At 36.2% G+C, this 13,100-nt stretch overlaps 1 protein-coding gene across 1 annotated transcript; it reads left to right on the top strand.

Annotated features, from left to right (window-relative positions):
- Nucleotides 1-288: 288 nt before the first annotated feature.
- On the top strand, nucleotides 289-690 carry LOC145671605 (protein GVQW3-like). Its single transcript, XM_081740798.1, has one exon. The coding sequence runs from the start codon at nucleotides 289-291 to the stop codon at nucleotides 688-690; it is 402 nt and encodes a 133-aa protein (XP_081596924.1).
- Nucleotides 691-13,100: the final 12,410 nt, after the last annotated feature.

The following is a 13,100-nucleotide window of genomic DNA, read 5'->3' as shown; positions in this document are numbered from 1 at the left end:
CTAGATCCTGGCTCACTTTCGAAACACTGCTTTCGTTTTAATTACTGAACTCACTTAACAATTTAAATAACCAACAAATTACTTCAATTTCGTTTACTCATTTCATCTTAAATATGCAAGTAACAAACGTTCAGCTAGAGTCCGCCTCATCTTCGAAACACTTCTTTCGTCATGTTAATAATTTCATTTTTCAACTCTTAAGATGTTAGAATGAAAGGCAATTCGGTTAAATCACTTCATTTAGTTCTTAGATATGCCAGAAAATACGATATGTGTCATTAACTTACCATGAACAAAAGACTGCTTCACCTTCCAAACATTCCTTTCATCGAACATCGCGCTTACATCAATATTGCCGTTCTCCGAGGGAGAAATGTGATGGAATGTCACTGTGAATCAGTGGAAGCGCTTGGGAGTAATGCTCTACCATACCGGATACTAGCACTGTGGGTAGGAAAGTTTCAGCAAGGACGTGTGTCAAACAGTTTTGAGCAACGTTCGGGACGACCTGTCCGTGTGCGGACCAACGTGGCACGTGTTGTCATCGAGCAGCTCCTGGACGAAGACAGACGATGGACGCTACTGGGGTTGGTGGAAGCAAGTGGCATCGAGAAACGCACCGTCCACACGATATTGCGTAATGAGCTGCACTACGCAAAATCGCATCGCTGTGGATACCGCATGCACTGACGGAAATTCAAAGCTGGATGTGCTATGCAATATGCTCCGATCACTTTGCACGCTGCCAACGGGACGGCGATCAATTCTTGTCATGAATAATTGCCATCGATGAATTTTGGACCACGGCATACGAATCAGAACCGAAACGTCAGTCCGCGGAGTGGTGACATGCTGGATCACCAAGGAAGGAGGCAGAAGTTCCGTCAGAATCCTTCACCAGTCAAATTGATGGTGATCGTCACGTATAACATCAGGAGTGTCATTGTTTGACAGTTTTTACCACACGGCAGAACAGTGACTGCACAGTACTACAAGGACTTTCTGGTGCGACAGGTACGACGATTCGTTCGGGAGAAACGTCTGGATCTTGTGGACAATGCAATAATCCTGCACGACAATGCAAAACCACATAAAACAGAGTGTTTAGGCAGCTACTGCGACATTGCGGATGGGAAGAATTGGAGCACCCACCGTACTCTCCTGACATATCGCCCCGTGACTTTCATCTCATTCGAAAGATTAAGGAACCATTATATGGTAGGCGGTTTGCAACACGCGAGGACATTGCTAATACTGTGCGCGAACAGGTGACACGATTCACGCATGGTGCGGCAAATGCTGAGGCGGATGTTATTCAACGCCTCCCACATCGTTGGCGGCGCGTGGTGCAAGTAACAGGGGACAACTTTGAGGGTCTTTAGGCCCAGATTTGTCACGTCAACTGTATGCGTACTGTGTTGTTACTCTTTTGCACCGTGAAGGCCATATAGCCCTGTATATTACCACAATAAATTAGTGTGTTGCAATCTTTCAGTGGTATTCATTGTCCACACATGTAGTTAACCTTGTCCTTTCGTCTGTATATGTCAGATTTTCCAACCGGACTGGTATCTTCAAGAAAAAAAAATAGTTGCCATGACTTTTGCCACAACCCTCGTATGTCAGAAAAACCGATCACCAAGAGTGCACTTCGTCTTCCAAACACTCCTTTCGCCATATTGAATTTAATAACTTTTCAATTGATAGGTCCAGCAATTTAAATCCCGTTCTCACATTTCATTTAAATATGTCGACAACTACCAATTAGCAAGAATCTGCTTCAGCTTCCAAACGCCCCTTTGCCCTACTGAATGTATTCTCATTTCAATTGTAAATCACAGACAATTTACAACCATTGTGTTGTTTCACTTGTATTTACATATGAAAGTAGCTAACGATAATGATAGTCTATTTAATATTCGGAACTCTTCTTTTGCTCTACTGAATAGAACAAGATTTCAGTAGTAAATATCTAACAATCTTTGAAAATTCCGATACTTCATTTAGATCTTAAATATGTTGCAAATAACGAGTACCAAGAGTTTGCTTCATCTTTCAAACACTCCTTTCACCCTGCCGAAAGGACTAATTTTTCACTTTTAAATATCTGAGAAAATTACGACAATCGCGTTCTTTCATTTTAATCTAATAATCAGCATGAGTCTGTTTATGTACAAAACACATCTTTTATCCTACTCAGAGGACGCACTTTTTAATTGTAAACATGTATCAATTTACGACCCTTCCGTTCATTCATTTTACTCCTAAATGTGTCATTACCTAAGCATGAACAAGATACTAGTTCACCTTCAGCTTCCAAACATTCCTTTCACCTTACTGAATGAACTCACTTACCAATGTTAAATATCCGACATAATACAACAATTCCGCTCCTATCTTTTATTCTTAAACATGTCAGAAACTAACGATATCCAAGAGTATACTTGGGCTTTCAAACACTCCTTTCGCCCTATTGAATCTACAACTTTTCAATTCACAATGTCTAACAATTTACAATTCCATTCATACAATTTATTCCTAAGTATGTAAGTACTAACGATTACCAACATTCTGCATCATCTTTGAAACAGTCTCTTCCCCATGCTTAAGGACTTAACCTTTCAATTGTAAATATCTCAAAATTTACGGCAAGTCCGTTCTTTGATTTTATTCCTAAATATTACAGTAAATAACGACCAGCAAGACTATGCTACAATTTCCAAACACTCCTTCTTGCCCTGTTTAGTTTACTCACTTTTCAGATGTAAAAATATGATATTTTCTAGAATTATGTTATTTCAATTCATTTTAAGTATGCCATCAACTACTGATCGCAAAAGTACGCCTCATGCTTTTCACTTTGCAAATAGCTCACCATTTACGACTATTCCGTTCTTTCATTTCATTTTAAAATGTGTCGAAAACTACCGATCAGCTACAGCCTGCTTTTGTACCAAACACACCTTTCGTCATATTGAATGGACACAGTTTTTAATTGTAAACATGTGATAATTTACGACACTTCCGTTCATCAAATGGTCCCTATGTAACTAACATTCAAGAAGATCATCCTGATCCAAGCACACCTTTCTCCCTACTGAATGAACTCATTTAACAAATGAAAATATCTGACAAATTACGACTATTCAGTCCTTTCATTTAATATTAAATAAGCACTAAAAACGTTTAGTGAGAGTCTTCTTCATCTTCGAAGCACTTCTTTCGTCCTGCTAAATAGATTAACTTTTCAACTGTAAATATCTTACGATGTACGACAATTCCGTTCTTTCTATTTATCTTTAAATATGATATAATCAAACGATAAACAAAAGTTCACTTTGTCTTCCAAACACACCCTTCGCCATATTGAATTTAAGAACTTTTCAATTGTTTACGTCTAATAATTCTTAATCTTATTCTTACATTTCATTCTTAAATATTTCGACAACTACCGATTAGTAAGTTTTACTTCAGCTTCCGAGCACCCATTTTAGCCTACAGAATAATCTCACATTCCAATTGTAAATGGCAGACACTTTACGACCATTCCGTTCTTTCACTTGTACTTACATATGTCAGTAACTAACAATAATGATAGTTTATTCCATCTTCCGAACACTTCTTTTGCCCTACTGATTAGAAATACTTTTGAATTGTAAATGGCTAATAATTAACGACAATTGCTTTACTTTATTTAAATCTTAAAGATGTCGCAAATAACCAGTAGAAAGAGTTTGCTTCATTTTTCAAACACTCCCTTTGCCCTGCCGAATGCAGTAGTTATTCACTTGTAAATATCTGACAAATTACGACAATTCCGTTCTTTCATTTTATTCCTAAATACTATGTCAGTAACTAGAGACCAGCAAGACTCTGCAACAGCTTGCAAACAGTCATTTTGCCCTGTGCAGTTCACTCAAATTTCAAATGTAAAAATTGACAATTTTCGATAATTGCTTTGTATTACAATTTATTTTAAGCATCCCATCATGTGCCGAATGCCAACAGTCCGCATTGGTTCCAATCACTGCTTTCGCCTTACTGACAGACTCACTTTTCAATTGTAAATAACTCACATTTTACGACAATTCCGGCCTTTCATTTCATTGTAAAATGTGTCGAATACTATGGATCAGGTAGTGTCTGTGAAAGTCCCAAACACAAGTTTCATCATACTCAATGGACACCCTTTTTAATTGTAAAGATGTGATCATTTACGACCCTTCCATTCATCATCTTATTCCTACGTAACTAACGATCAACAAGAGCTTGCCTCATACGCGAAAAACTTTTTTCGTTCTTTCCCATATAATCCCGTATCCTTTTTTGTTTCGTATTTATATTTAGTTTTGACAGTAGATAGTTTTCGCCTTATTATTTGTGAATTCCGTGTTATTACTTATTGCTGTTCTCCGATTGGCTAATTACGGCTCTGGGTCATAAACGACACGGGGTACAAATATATAAGCATCAGCAATTGTTACGCTTGGGTCGAAAACGACCCGGGGGCGAAATGTATCATTACCATATATGAAATAAATAATTTATCGCTTTCAATAGTTTTATTGATTCAATATTTGAGGTATAATATTTGTCAATATACTTTCAGGTTCATACCGCATACTCTATTAAAATCAAATAACGTGCTTTTAACGATTATTATTGTAGGATTTTCTAACGAGTTTATAAAATATACGATTTCTTATGTTTCTTGTCCATTCGTTACGAACATTTATCAATCGTTAGTATATGAGAAATTAGCAGGTAATTTTTAAGATTTGTGAAAATCATGAAAACATTTGTCATGGAGAGCTACACCGCACCTAAAACACACCTTCACTGTTTTGTTATTGCACATGGCACAATTTCCTCTTGGTTGATCGGTTATAATATGGTGATCTGAACCACTCTTGCGTACGGTTTACGGTAAAAATTTTGCGGTATGAAGAATGCGAGTAGATCCTGGAAGCAATCGTCGAGTACTGTACTTCATCAACAATGCACGAGCAAGATCTCTTTGAAACTGTAAACTGTCATTCGGATATCCCTAACGTTTTGCTAAAAGGAACCCATTATTTGTGACAACATCGATCATCCAGAATAGTAATGGTATATACCATTTCTTTACTCTGATGCTGATTCGGTACGTGCCAACATTACTGTCCATTCGATTAACCCCTCCCATGAAAGTTATATTTAAACACTGCATTTGGCTGAGAAATATCAACTTTAGAATGAGATGCAAAGGAGTATCGTTTGGGTGATCGAAGGGGATGCGTTGCATGCTCGCTGGACAGAATAGTTACCACGCTGTTGTCTTTCCATCTTATAGCACACATTTTTTCACTTTCATCAATGCAGGAATCCATATTTCCCCTTTCAGTCTTCTTCATAGTTTTCACATCAGTCAGTGGGCAATTTTTAACTCGATTTTCTCTTACTTTTCCCGTTACCACAACGCCTCTTTCTAAAAACTTTGTTACAATTCCAGGAGAGGTGAAGAAATTATCACAATATACTGAGAAGGCAACATCAAAGTTAACACGTTGTATCGGCGACAGCAGATCTAGCATATCAGCCTCACCAAGAAGAATCTCGGGACAGTCTTCGTCTCTTCGCTCCTGATAAATATCAAATTATAGACAATATCCTTCTTTTGTTGCAGCCACCAATACCTTATAGCCAAAACGGATTGGCTTTCCTATGATTAACTCTTTGCATCCATGTCTGCCGAAATAGGGAATCATAGCTTCATTCACACTAGTTTCCTTTCTAATTGGTGCAAATGTCAAAAGTGCGTCATATAAATGTTCAATTAGAAGTTTTATCTTAGCCATTTTTTCACCCTTGTTGATATTGTCATTGTCAACAATATGTAGATATTGGAAAATTTCGTCAAATCGGTTTCTTCTAATGGATGTGTTATTAGTGTCATCACTGAGGTTCCACTAAGTACCAAAACCCCTATGAAACAATACAAATCCTCCACCGATAAAGAAAAGGAATGAGCATTGTGAGAAACCGCATATCGCACACTACTTTTAACAATATATTCTAAAATTGATTCACTCAGAAATAATTTTAAGAACTCAATAGGTTCGCAGTGTAAAGTAATCTATGTGTTTCTGTTGGGTCCCACATTGAAGACTGATGTGATTGATTTATTATCGATTTATTGATTTCACGCGTATATAACTGTGATGTGATTTATGTAATTGTTGTCATTGTCTTGTAATAAATCATGAGAGACACCATTCTGACTCCTCGTACAATCTCTAGCCACACCTCTGGTGACGTCTGGTATTCGCTTCTAGGCTCACTTGTAATAGTCGCCGAGCCTTGCGCCCGAGCTTAAATACGACCGAATACTTCCGCTTTGAGAAGTTGAAGTCGCGATCGAATACGAAGAGAAGTTGCTATTGGACCCCTACCAGTAGACTGGAGCTTCACTCGAGATGGAGGACCTTGCCGACACCGTGAGACTAGACCCATCGAAGGAGCCAGAGGAGCCGAGCCTGTAGACACCAGCAATTGAGTCCAGACGTCGACATGGAGGTATTTCTTTCGGTTTCCTAACCTCCTTCATACTCCTGTCTCCCCTTTTTCAGAAATCCTACTTCTAAATTCATTTCACATGATCATGCATTCTCTTCAAAGGACAGCCGTCCGAACCTAGTACCAGAGTTGAGCTAGAATCCCCAATTCTTTTTCTGACGGCTTGTGTGTAGGTGGAGTTTTCGTTCTCATTTTCCTCCCCCTATCACACCATTTTCAGTTGTTACCTGAAAGTGCGAGCACAGACCGAGGATGAGGCTGAGCCTACTCTGAACTACTCTTTTCGTAAAGGTATGTTTTTCTCGAGATAAAATTCTGTTTACAACGAGCAACACATTTCCTCTTTGCTGCACATTTTTCGACACGCTGTTAGTGATGCCAGATTTGGAGATAGACATCCCTGGTGAAGTATCATACACAGAAGCGGGCGATGTATTTGAAGCTGAAGCAGAAATTGTACGACCAGAATCGTTTCCTTCAAAATCGATCATTGGATCATCTTCATTTCTGTTAGCAACAAGATTGGCTCCACATGTTAGCTGACGACCACGTAGCCTGTCAGGATCATTACAGTCTTCCTCTCCGGAGTCCACCGTCTGAATCCGCACCAGTGTCATCTGGTGGATGCAGAAATACACCAAGCACATGGATATCATTGTCCTCTGCCAAAGAATCGAGAGCCTCAAGGTTCTGACATGTTAGACCTTTGGTTCTGAAAAGATATGAAACAAAGAAAATAGCAACTTTAGTAAACATTTTGTATACGTAGTTGTAAGTTTAGGTTATATTAGGTGAGGTTAGGTCTTGTATGAACAAACGAGGACAAAAATGGGACACCCCTAATTTTATTTGTTTCCACAAAGAACAAGGAAAGATAAGGAACAAAACAATTGTACGTCCTTGAAGTAGCGATAGGACTAAAACTAGAGGAAATTTCAATGATTCAATAGTAAACACAAAACTTTCCAGATACCAGACAGTATAAGAGGGGATGTCCCATTCTTTTGTCCACAACTGTACAATTTAAAAGTAATTATCCCTTTTACACAATTTGGTTTATTTTTTCTGTATATAATATTAGATGCGAGGATACCTCGCTAGATTCATCCCAGTAGTTTGAAGCTTTGACATGACCCACTGCTCCTCACGCCAGAACCCTTATAGCAATAGCCCTATCAACTAGTTCTAATCCCCTAAAATTAGTAGACTTCATATGTGACATGCCATAATTTCCGTCATACATTTTCTGGGTGCGAATTTTGCCCTAGAATCCGGAAAACAAGAAAACTGAGTGAAGCAGTACGCTCTGCCAAAGAATGGTGTACTCAGACAAAAATGGCTAATAAGAATAACATAACAATTATCATCATGATGTAAAGATGTTTATATTTTGCAAGAAAAACTACTGTTTAGGGTATCAACTCAAAAGAAAATAAACGCCTATTGCTATCGGATATGCTCGCCAGGTCGAAAACGACCCACTCGTAGACAAAACACTAACAAGAAAAATGTATATAATATAAAAAACAATTGTATTTATTTTCTAGGCCTTTCGAGTTTCTTTGAACAAATAAACACAAAACATAATTAACATTGGTGCAAATAATAATACAACTTAAAAATTTTGTATGTCCTTCCATCGTTGAAAATCAAACTTGACGTCCGATTCACAGTTTCGGCGACACTGAAAATGAATTGGCACTCGGATCAGCTTGACTTCACAACAGTGTTTTCAGGTACAACAAAACAAAACACCTGTAACAATAGAACCTTTCTTCCCAGTAAGAGTTACAGAAAAATAAACAAAAGACGTAAGTGGATCGTTTTCGACTCAGGGGGCAAATATGGGTTAATGAATGAACTCACTTATCAATCGTAATATCTAAAAAATTACGACAATTCCGTTCTTTCATTTAATCTTAAATATGCAATTAAAAACACGTACAGCGAGAATCCACTTCATCTTCGAAAACACTTCTTTCTTCCTCCTACATATATTCAGTTTTCAACTGTAAATATCATATATTGTACGACAATATTTTTGCTTTATTTTATTTTTAAATATGTCAGTAATAAATATCAGCCAGAGTTCACTTCGTCTTAAAACACTACTTTCGACGAATTGAATTTATTAAGTTTTCAATTGAATAAGTCTAACAATTTAAACCCCGTTCTGACATTTCATTCTTAGATATGTCGACCACTACCAATTAGGTAGAATCTGCTTCATTTTCCGAACACCCCCTTTAGCCCTATTGATATATTCACATTTCAATTGTAAATAACAGAGAATTTACGAGCATTCCGTTCTTTGACTTGTACTTACATATGTCAGTAACTAACGATAATGATAGTCTATTTCATCTTCTCAACTCTTCTTTTGCCCTACAAATTAGTACAATTTTTCATTTGTACACATCTAACAATTTACGAAAATTCCGTTAATTTATTTTACTCTTTAATATGTAGCAAATAACGATTAGCAAGAGTTTGCTTCATCTTTCGAACGCTCCCTTATCCCTACCGAAGGGAATAATTTTTCACATGTATACATCTTAACAAATTACGACAATTCCGTTCTTTTATTTTATTTTTAAATTGTCAGTAACTAACGACGAGCAAGACTCTGCTTCTGCTTCCAATTCCTCCCTTCCTTCTGGTGAGTGGACTCATTTCTGAGTTGTGTATATAACAGAAATGTTTTTTTTTTCATTTCAATTTTAATTATGACCTAAATTTGCGAACGTCAACAGTCTGTTCAGCTTCCGAGCATACCTTTCGTCTTAGTGAATTAACTCACCTTTCTATTCTAAATATATGTTAATTTACGTCAATTCCAATTTTTCAATTTATTATAAAATAGTTCAGCAACTGGCAATCACCAAGAGTCTGCTTCTGTACCAAACACACCTTTCGCCCTACCCAATGTACACACTTTCTAATTGTAAACATGTGACAATTTACAACCTTCCGCTCATTCATTTTATTCCTACATATGTCAGTAACTTACAGAGTGAACTCTCTTAACAATTGTAAATATCAGACGAATTGCGAGAATTCCGTACTTTCATCTAATCTCAAATATGAAATTGACTAACCTTCGAAACGCTTCTTTCGTCCTACTGAACAGATTCACTTTTGAACTGTGAATATCTTACAATGCTTCATCTTTCGAACGCTCCCTTATCCCTACCGAAGGGAATAATTTTTCACATGTAAACAACTAACAAATTACGACAATTCCGTTCTTTCATTTTATTTTTAAATTGTCAGTAACTAACGACGAGCAAGACTCTGCTTCTGTTTCCAATTACTCCCTTTCTTCTGGTGAGTGGACTCGTTTCTCAATTGTGTATATATCAGAAATGTTTTTTTTATTTTTATTTTAATTATGACTTGATTTTGCAAACGCCAATAGTCTGATTCAGCTTCCAAGCATACCTTTCGTCTTAGTGAATGGAGTTACTTTTCTATTCTAAATATATGTTAATTTACGTCAATTCCAATTTTTCAATTTATTACAAATAGTTCAGTAACTGGCAATCATCAAGAGTCTGCTTCTGTACCTAACACACCTTTCGCCCTACTCAATGTACACACTTTCTAATTGTAAACATGTGACAATTTACGACTTTCCGCTCATTGATTTTGTTCTTACATACGTCATTAACTAAGGATCAAAAAGGCACTGCTTCATCTTACAAACACTCTTTTCGTTTTAGTGAATGAAGTCACTTACCAATTGTAAAATTCACGAGTCTGAAAATTTACGAGAATTCCATTCATTGATTTTATTTTTAAAAATGTCAGTAACTAACGATCAGCAAGAATCTGCTCAGCTTTCCTATTACTTCCTTTGCCGTGTTTAGTTTACTCACTTTTCAAATGTGAAAATATGAGAATTTTCAAGTATTACGTTCTTTCAATTATTTTAAGTGTGCTTTCAACTGGCGATTGCCAACAGTCCTCATCAGGTTGCAAGCACAGCTTCCATAGATTCAATCTTCTACTGTAAATATCTTACAATGTACAATTTCGTTCCTTCATTTTATTTTTAAATATGTCAGAAACAAACGATCAGAAACGAAAAGTTCATTTCGTCTTCCAAACACTCCTTTCGCCATCTTATTTTAATAACATTTCAATTGACTATGCCTAATTATTTGCAATCCCGTTCTTACTTTTCATGCTTAAATATTTCGAGAACTGCCGATTAGCAAGAACCTGTTTCAGCTTCCGAACACCTCTTTCGCCTTACTGCAGCGTTTCCCAACCGGTGTGCCGTGAATGGGCCGCTGGTGTGCCGCAAGGTATCGAATCAAAATTTTTCAATTTATAGCAATCAAATTGCAAAGCATAGGTGAAAATGTATATTTGTGTTTCATATTACTATGAACCTCTACTATGAATCTACAATTTTAAGTTTCATACCGGTTACTCTTCTGTACATTTCTAATGTTGAGAAAAGTATTTGTTATAATTGTTATGACCATTATGGCTTCTTTATTGTTGCAGACGATTTTGTAACTTGAAAGTTTAAAATATCACTCAATCCTTTCAACAAATTAACTACATTTGTGTTTTAAAAGTAAAAGAGATTCGTTTGTTCGTTCGTTATTTAGTGATTTTCGTTCTTAGTACATGTTGGATACAGTTTTTAAAAAGAAAGCGTATTTTTAAAAACCTGAGTCCAATATTTCTTTGCAATTGTTTTCTATTTTTAAATTAGAATGAAAAATAAGTATATTGATTTACCACGGGGAAAAACAGTGATCGAGCTTTCATTTCTGCGAGAAGGTCGAAAATCACAAAAATTACCATTGTGTTTTATATTTACAAATAATATCTATAAGTGACCGCGAGAATCCAAGTAACACCCGTAGTGTGCCGCAATTTAAAAAAAGGTTGGGAAAAGCTGCCTTACTGAATAGACTCGAATTACAATTGTAAATGGAAGATAATTTTTGACAATGCCGTTCCTTCACTTGTACTTACATATATCAGAAAGTAACGATAATGATAGTCCATTTCATCTTCCCAACTCTATTTTTGTCCTACTGAATTGAACAACATTACAATTGTAAATAGCTAACAATTTCGGACAATTCCGTTACTTCATTTAAATCTTAACAATGTCGAAAGTAACGACTAGCAAGAGTTTGCTTCATTTTCACTCCTGTCGCCCTACCGAATGAATTAACATTTCACTTTGTGAATATTTGACAAATTACGACAATTCCGTGTTTTCATTTTACTCTTAAATATGTCAGTAACGACCAGCAAGACTCTGCTCCAGCTTCCAAATATTCTTTGGTTCTCCTGAGTGGTCATTTTTCATTGTATATCTCTCAATGTTTATTTTTTTAAATTTTAATCTTGATTATGACATACTTCCGAACAACAACAGTCTGCATCAGCTTCCTAGCATATCTTTCGCCATAATGAATGGGCCCACTTTTTAATTCTTAATATCTTAATATACGTCAATGGTATTATTCCAATTCATTCTAAAACAGGTTCGTAACTAACAATCACGAAAAGTCTGCTTATTTACGAAACACCCTACGCTCTACTAAACATACACACTTTCTAATTGTAAACATATGACAATTTACGACCCTTCATTCGCTTCATTCCTTGATATATTTCAGTAACTAACGATCAACAAGAGACCCCTTTGTATTCCAAACACTCCTTTCGTTTTACTAAATGAACTCACATACCAATTATAAGTGTCTGATAAATTGCAACAATTCCCTTGTCTCATTTAAATGTTAAATCTGTAACTAACGAAAGTCCAGTGATATTATGCTTCATCTCCGAAACATTTCTTTCTTCTCCCCAAATAGAATTACTTTTCAACTATAAATATCTTACTATTTGCGAAAAATTGTTTCCTTTTTATATTCTTAAATACGTCAGAAAATAACGTTCACCAAGAGTTAACTTCGGCTTCCAAACACTTTTTTCGCCCTATTGTATTTATAACTTTTCAATTGAAAATTAACATTTTACGATTCCCTTCATACATTTTATTTTTAAGTATGTCAGCAACTAACGATTAGCAAAAATCTACTTCAGCTTCTAATCACCCCTGTCGCCCTACTGAATAGACTCACATTTTAATTGTAAACGATAGACAATTTACAAAATTTCCGTTCATTCACTTGTATTTACATATATCAGTAACTGACGTCAACGATGATTTATTTCATCTTCCCAACTCTTCTTTTGACCCAGAGAATAGAAGTACTTTTCAATTGTGAATAGCGCAAATAACGACTAGCAAGAGTTTCCTTCATCTTTCAAACACTCCTTTCGGCCTAGCAAATTGACTAATTTTTCATTTGTAAATATCTGACACATTACGAGAATTCCCTCCTTTGATTTCATTCTTAAATATGTCAGCAATTAACGACCAGCAACACTGTACTTCTGCTTCCAATTACACCTTTCCCTCTGCTGAGTGCACTCATTTTTCAATAGTAAATATCTCAAAAATATGTTTTTTTATTTTATTTTTAAATATGTCTTAAACTAGCGAA

Source organism: Thermobia domestica, chromosome 15 (assembly GCF_964235325.1).
Source record: "Thermobia domestica chromosome 15, izTheDome1.hap1.1, whole genome shotgun sequence".
Taxonomy (NCBI): Eukaryota; Metazoa; Arthropoda; class Insecta; order Zygentoma; family Lepismatidae; genus Thermobia; species Thermobia domestica.
The sequence above is the reverse complement of the archived record's forward strand: the minus strand, read 5'-3'. Positions and strand labels throughout refer to the sequence as shown.